At 39.4% G+C, this 7,910-nt stretch overlaps 1 protein-coding gene across 12 annotated transcripts in view; it reads right to left on the bottom strand.

Moving 5' to 3' along the window:
• Nucleotides 1-835: 835 nt before the first annotated feature.
• Nucleotides 836-7,910, bottom strand: part of ANKS1B (ankyrin repeat and sterile alpha motif domain containing 1B) — a 420,346-nt gene continuing 413,271 nt past the window's right edge. For 7 of the 12 annotated variants that reach the window (XM_068142746.1, XM_068142744.1, XM_068142745.1 and 4 more), the window contains 2 exons: nucleotides 4,280-4,447; nucleotides 836-3,100 (listed from right to left, as the gene is read on the bottom strand). In XM_068142746.1, coding sequence (XP_067998847.1) covers nucleotides 2,990-3,100; nucleotides 4,280-4,447 — 279 coding nt within the window. In that variant the 3' untranslated portion in view covers nucleotides 836-2,989. The other 5 variants (XM_068142747.1, XM_068142754.1, XM_068142755.1 and 2 more) reach the window with 2 other exon arrangements.

Raw genomic sequence — 7,910 nt, 5'->3', positions numbered from 1 at the left:
CCACAAGGTGTTCCTGCAGCCTTGGTGACACAGTGCATCCCCACTGCCATCACCTGAGTGAGGCCACTATAGAATGATACATGTTTTATGGCATACATTAATGATGTGCTATTCAATGATACATATTCATACAATGATGCTGAGAATGCAGACACAGGTAAGATGATGGGGCTTGAGCAGACCTTGTTATTACATCACATATTCTTGCTCCATGATGTGGTGCTAAGGGATGTGGTGCTAAGGGATGTGGTTTAGAACTAGACTTGGTAGAATTAGATAATAGTTGAAGATCTTTTCCAAATGAAATTATTCTAAATTAAAGAATTTCCTCCTTATGTTTAGATGGAACTTCCTACACTACCTCTTACCCTGTTACTGGACATCACTGAAAAGAGACTGGCCCCACCCTCCTGACACCCACCCTTTAATTATTTATAAGCATTGATAAGATCCCCCCTCAATCTTTTCTCCAAGCTAAAAAGCCCCAAGACCCTCAGCCTTTCTTCCTAAGACAGATACTCTAGCCCCTAATCATCTTTGTAGCCCTTTGCTGTACCTTCTCAAGCAGTTCCCTGTCCTTCTTGAACTGAGAAGCCCAGACATGGATGCAGTCCTTCAGACGCAGTACCTCTCACCAGGGCAGTGCAGAAGAGGAGAACCTTCCTCAACCTGCCAGCTGCACCCTTATTGATGCACTCCAGGAGGCCATTTGCCTTCTTGGCCAAAGGGGTACTCTTGGAAAGGAAAGGGGAGACCTGAAATCAGTGCAAGGTTCTCCTTTGGACCAGGCCCCTTTCTTTCCTTTAGCAACAGCAGCAATGATTCACAAAGCAGCGGGACTGTACAACTTCATTTTATTTTGTGTGCTTTTATAGGATATAAATAAATGACAAAATTACAAAATTTATAACTGGAAGCCCAAGCATATTTACAGAAGGTTTTTTTTTTGTGTTGCAGTGAGGCTACTATTTACTGTTCTCCTATACAATTTTCCTTTGGGTACCGTATTTTGCTTTATATATTCTCTCTTCTTTTTTTTTGGAGCGTTCATTTTTATTTATTCTTTTTTGTGGGTTTTTTTGTTTGTTTAACTGTCGGTTGACTACGTACATATCAACAGTGAAGAGGCAAAAATATGTACAAGGAACTACTTTGTTCAAGTAAATTGAATACTGTATTAAAAGTATGCCATCACTCAGCGCTATGATTAGGTCGAACTGAACCATATACAATTATTTAAACCGAGTTCAATTAGCCTTAGTTGTAGTCATTCATTTTAATCGGTTTCGTTTTATTCTGTTTGGAATTTCCCAACTGATGATTCTTAACTGAAAAAACCCTCAGCTGGAGGTGAAAGAATCATTAAAAGAAAACAAACATTAAGACAACCACACAGTTTAGCAATATCTCTATAATGAACTTCAAAATGATTCACGATTTGACTGGATAGAACAAGATACGTTAAAATGTCTTTTTTTTTTTTGTTTTGTTTGTTTGTTTTCTCCTATAGTGATATTTTTGCACTGTTATCATTTCAGCTCTACATAAATATACATCATGGTATTATACAAATACTCCACAGACATTAAAAAAACCCAAAATAATAATTAAAAATAAAACCATTAAAAAAAAATTCAAACGCTTCGAAGTAAAACCAAAACTGTTAAGTAAATCTTATCGAATCAAACCATTAAGCAAATGCTTTTAACTACTTTGTCCTGTGAAAACATTGTTGGTTTCATTTGTTACTTTGGAATGTTTTTTTGTTTTCTTTTTTCTTGTTGATTCTTTTCAGCTAGAAAATGATTTTGCAGTAGGATTTTAGCAACGCTCTTCCAAACGAGCTTTCCGTAACAGAAATCTCGATAGCGAAATCGACGGGTTTGACTTTTGGTTGGTTGGTTTGTTTGTTTTAAGAACCACTGAGACTAGGTATTTTTGTTTGTTTGTTTTGTTAAAAACAGTAGGATTCATGGCTATAGCAATGTTGAACTGCATAAACTCTAGGTAGGTGCAGCAGAATGAACCATTCCACTTCCATTCCAGACTGACCGCACGGAACATCCAAGTGCGCTGATGCTACGACTCTTAACGCCATTCTCAGAGCGCTGCGAACAGCGGTGGTTTTACTTAACGTCAAAATAAACAACATCTGTCATAATTCATCTGGCTTCCTTCCATAAATATTCAATATGCTTTCCTTATAGTACTTCTCTTCCATAAAAAATATCTAATAAACGTTTTCTGTGCATTATTAATACCTTTTTCTAACCCTTCATAAAACTCTGATCCTTTGTCACAACGCAAGAGGTTCCTGTTTCTGTGGAGGATCAAAGGACACCAACAATTACATACAAAAGCAGTGCACACAGAAATCAGGGTGCCTAATTTCTTGTCACTTTAACGAGTTCTTTATTCAACACAGTAATTATTAATGAATTCAGTGGTTTCACAAATACTCTTATTTAAATTCTGATTCCATTTCAATTAAAAACTGCCAAGATTTAAATAATAGCAATAAAAAAAAACCAAAAACACCAAACCTAAACCCAATCAAATATTCTACTCCTAGGCAGCATCAGTGTTAGTTTAGAGACCTTTTGTGGTTTTTTTGTTTTCTTTTTTTAAAAAGTAGGATTCTAAGATAAGAAATCAAAGAAAGCACTGTGGCAGAGTCACAAGGGGAGAACTGTGTGAAAAATAAGGTTTCTCACTCCTCTTGTGGACCGTAATTGTAAAAGTCTTCATATAGTGTCATTCTTCTGTCAGTGCTGCAGGAAGAAGATCACCAGAAATGACTGTCAGCCTTTTTTTCTTTTTATATCTTATTTTTTATATATATTTTTTTTTTCTTTTTGTTAGTTACAAGGCCACTCATCCAGTGCAGTCTTCTTCTCTGCTGGATTGAAATGTTGGCATAAAAGGAAAGGCTGTGCTGTGACTGCTTGGCGTGCAAGGCACAACAAGGAACAAGGGGACAGTTTTTGTATCAGAAAATTGTGGTTTCATACTTGGTATTAATGCCTCTTTTGGCTTCTTGTCCAGGTTCAACAATCCATGGTAGATTCGCAAGAGTCTTTTGTTCAGATGGATCTATCTGCTTCAAGACAAACGCAAACATGGGTTACCATCTCTGTGCACACCATTTCTAGCAGAAGATTTTTCTTTAAATGAATAGAACACAGAACAAATCCTGTATCGACAAGTCCTACAGCAGCGAGGGCAGTGGTCTACACTCCCAGGTACCCACAGTTGCCCTCTTTTTGCTGTTTAGATCAGAGCTGTGTCTACCAGCAAGCTCTAGGGCATCATAGTTCCTTCAAGCCATGCTCGATCCCGAGAAGTTCTTTTGCTACTGAGACAGCTGATGGCATCAGGAAACGTTCTTTCTTAAAATTTTATGGAGGAGGATTCTGTGGCAATGGATGACAAAGTGTACAGTCATACATTTTATTCCCCTTCCTCTCTTCCAATAATTAGATATCACAGACTATGGTTCTCATTTTATAGCAAGTGAATATGACACAGTGTGCAGTCATTTGTCCCCTTTCCCTCCCAAGTCACCCTGTGCCTGTATTCTCACTTGATCTAAAATAGTTTTCATAATTTTTTAAAAAGCTCTGCCATAAATGAATATTTCTCTGTCAGCTCTGCACTTCAGGAGGGCACTTTAAAGACAATCGATACGTAGGCTCCAATCTGCATGGATTCTTAGGAGTTTGGAATTGCAAAGAAAATATTGCAAAGTTGTATTGAATCCCAGTTTGGGAACAAAAGGGTCTGCTAGGGTTGGAAAAAAAACAACAACAAAACAAGAAGAAGAAGTTGCTTGGTCTGACAGGATAATTATTAATTGATTTGGATTTGTAATTTGATTGGGAGGCATATGCAGTGGCCGTGTACCAAACAGGTTTGGTGTGGATTTTATTTCTCAACAGGAGATCAGGAAGGTCCATGGAACTGCAGAGTTTTAGAGGTATGCATGGGCTGTGATCCTCAGCGCTTGGAAGAGCACAACACACTGGAAAAGCACATCACAATACACAATGCACAGCACTAGCCAAGCAACATCCTAGCTGGAGGCATCCGAAACGACCAGTTGTTCTTAAGGGCTGCCCATGCTGCAGTGATAAGAGGAGGTGACTTGATGGAGACATGCAGCATTTCCAACTCAACACATTTATTTGTTTATTTATACAGCCTCTCTTGTGTATCAGCTCTTAGCTGTACAGCTGAATTTTGGGTTTGGTTTTCGCATGCACAACTACCTGCTACTTACCACTGACTTCCGAATACTAACGCGTGGTTTGGGAATAGGTTTGGAGGGTTTATTTTCAAAGCTTTCTGGGAGGGTTGAAGAATGGCCCCCTTTTCGTGCTTGTAGTGCAAGCTGGTAGGCCACCTCAAATGCTTGTCCTAGTGTAAGAATGATTTCGTAAGCTAAATTCTGGAACGAGACAAAGAACAGTTAAAATTAAGAGTGAGGTTTAATTACGGTCAGATACATGAACTGGGGCAGTTCTGTCTACCAAAGGGATTTGTCATGTAAACAATTAGTCACAATGGTAACAACTTCCTTCGTCTCTGTAATATTTACATCTGTCATTTGATTTCTCATTGATTAAAAGCAATCTAAATGTAATTTACTGTACCAAAAGTAATTATTTCTGAACCCCTTGAAAGTATCTCACTAAACATGAAAACAGGAGTGGGTGAGTGTGTGTCATCTCTTGAACAAGTGCATTAATCTCCCCTCCCTTTTCCCAGCTCACCCTGTATCTGCAGCTCTCAAGGTCCCACCCATCTTGCACTACAGCACCTATTTGACATTCAGTCTTACTCTATTTCACAACTCCTCTGCTGACCAGAGCTGGCAGATGCTCTGCTCTGCTGGGACACTCTGTACATCAAACAGCATGGGGAGAGGATGCAGTGTTGGTGTGCTTCTTCCAAAGGGACAAGAAGGAAATGTTAGAGGTGCAGTGCATGCTGTGCTTCCCAGGTGTAGTGCACCTGTGTGTGCTGTGTCTGTATGCTAAACTGCAAGTGAATTTCTCTGGTGACTTTTCTTCAGGTTTGTGGGGGCTTTTTTTTTTTTTTAGTATATTTATTTCTGGGCTAGTAACTTTGCCACAATGTTTTGAACCCCTGTAGAGTAACTGCAATCCTGGAAGGTTGCCTCATGTCCTACAGTCTCCTTAGAATAATTCACAAGTCTTTGATGTAATTGGGAAGTTGCCCTCTCCTTTCTCAGTCTGTCTAACCCATAGCTGGAATCAGTCCTGCACTGCTTTGAAACTTGGTGATCCCTTCAGAATTCCACATTTCTGACATAATTTTCAATGAGGTACCTCCTTAGCTAGCCAAATCTTAACTGTTGAGTTTGCAGTAAGCCAGAAAGCAAGGGAAGACACTAGGAAGTAGATGCAGGCTATCCGCCCTTCGATGGTTACAACACTTAAAAGGATAAGCATTGCATTTCGTGCCCTGCACTGCAATTTCAGTGTAGTCATTAAGAAATTCCACCCCTTTGTTAGCACACATGTATACTGAGGTAACACAGGCTAAAGCCAGCATATGTAGTCCATGACAGAGGTGCCAGCTCTGGTCTTTGTTAGGTCAGACAGAAAACAATTATACTCCTCCACTGGGATCTTCTCTCAACTCTTACAACTGCGGTCACAACAGCAAGCTTGCCAAAGTTTCATAGCTTCCCAAACCCAAGTCTGCCTGATTTGATAATAGCAGTCTCTAAATTCTCTCCCCTTTAGCTTAAGGAAGCTGGCCAGGACTGAGAAACACTGAGGGTGCAGTTTGCCAGTGGAGTAATAAATGAAAGACTAATGATGCAATTACAAGTGCCCTGCCTTTGAGCAGAATGCTGGCTATGGAATTAGGACTAACAGAGTATAATTGTTACAAATGTACAAAAGAATATTGTTTGAAATGGAGCAGACCTATTAGTAGGAGAAGAATATTATTCTAAAGACATCTTAATCAGCTGTTCATGACAGTCAGATAGTCTACTCTATCATCACAGGATTGCCTACAGTGGGTATTATTATTGCTGAGGAGTAAGTCAACACGATAGGCTGTAGCAATGACTTGGGGGAAAAGCAGTCTGTGATATTAGCAGGACTGAGAAGATGTGCATGCCAAAAAAAAAGTGCAGCATCCAAAGAGGTCACCGAGAGACAGGTCTGAAAAGCTCTGAGATAAGAGTGGAGACAAGCAGAGAGTTTGCCACGCTGACCCATAAATCTAATCCGGGTCCAGCATCTTGTCAGAAGCCACAGTGATTTGTGTTCTTCTGTGGTCTGTACAGTGAAAAACACAGGCCTGCCTAGAGCCTGAAAGCCACGTGAACTGCTCCTATGGTTAATAACAATAAATATTCAAAATGCAGAAAACAAACCAGAACATCCACTGCTGTGTTCAAAATTCAGAAGGAAAACTGAACTGTAACTTTGTACCTAAGTTCTGTACTTTGTGTGCTGTGGTAGAACCTTGACAAAGTCTGCAAATGGAGGCCAGGAGGGCTCTGAAATGGTACCTTCTTAAATTAAAAAACCCCAAACCAAACAACAACAAAAACCCCAACAAAAACCCCAACCTATCTGACAAACTGTATGCCCAAAACCACCAAAACTGAATCAGCTTTGGTTTGAGGACCTTCTCATGAAGATCAGAGTTGGTGCAGGCTCCTGCAGCAGCTATAGAGGAGAGGTAAAAGCTGGATTTCCTTGGGCATGGAGGCAGAAAACCAAACCCCAAAATCTCTCACAGAAATTCTTCTAATGGAGTGAGAAGACTATTTTTTTTTCCCCATGTGCACAAAAGGAAGATAAACAGATTTGCCTTCTTGAAAGATGCTTAGCAGTAAATTTGTACACCCCTGGTGACCACAGAAGATCCTTACCGAGCCCCATCAAGCTCCTTAGAAAGGAGCAAAAAAAATCATTTACTGTATGCTTGCATTCTGAATATCTAGCTATTTTTTTCTTTAATGAAGCTTTTACTTGCATCAAAAACGCTAGATCTTGAGAAATAAAACAATGCAAAAAGAGAATATCTGAGTAGGTACCATCCCACAGCGGAAGGATTATGTTGCAGGAGAAAACTAAGTTAAGGCAGTTAGACATTAAAGTTTCTGTATTGCTTAAAATAGTCATTTAAAGTGCTTGGGGTATTAAATGCTCCTCCTAAGGTAAGAGAAGTGAGTGAAATACTGTAATTATTCCTGGATCACTATTCCTTTCCTGCCAAGCAAGGAGAAAATGAATTTCATCAGCCATACCTGAGTCTGTTTGTGCTTGGTTATTAGACCTATAAATGAAACTGCAGCACTTTGAAACCATTAAGAAGTATTTAAATGGATCAGGAGAAATAACAACCTCACTCAATCAGTTTAATTTCAGCTGATTCACTTATCACTAAAACCTAACTACTGCAATATCTTGTTGACCATGTTTTAGCTATTTTTAACACAATTTGGAAGGGTTTTTTTTTTCCCTGCTCCCTGTAGACACTAAAATGTCAGCAGAGAATTGGAACAATAAAAGCACTGAACCAAAATGCTGAAATTCCTTCTAACCTACCTTCCTGTGCACCCTCTTCTTCAAACCCTTGTTCCTGCTACCACTCTGCAGTGCTGCTTCCCCAGTCTCAAAGAAAATGCCACAGCTCAGGCATCTGTTTTTCTGATGTAACCTTTTTTCATATTCATGTGAGCATGTTTCAAGAATTCATACATGTAGTGTATTGAAATGGTTTTGAATTACTTCCATGAAAATATTTTGCATTACTTTCAAGTTTGAATAGTATCTTAAGTGTCTCTCGTGCTCAACTCAAAGGGCAAATAAAGTTTTGGGCAATGAGCCCTCTTAGTCCTGAAAATGAGAGTCACTATT

This window comes from Melanerpes formicivorus, unplaced genomic scaffold (genome assembly GCF_026170545.1).
Source record: "Melanerpes formicivorus ecotype bairdi unplaced genomic scaffold, bMelFor1.0.p_v2 SCAF_8, whole genome shotgun sequence".
NCBI lineage: Eukaryota > Metazoa > Chordata > Aves > Piciformes > Picidae > Melanerpes > Melanerpes formicivorus.
Note: the sequence above shows the minus strand (reverse complement) of the source record. Positions and strands in the feature narration are given on the sequence as shown.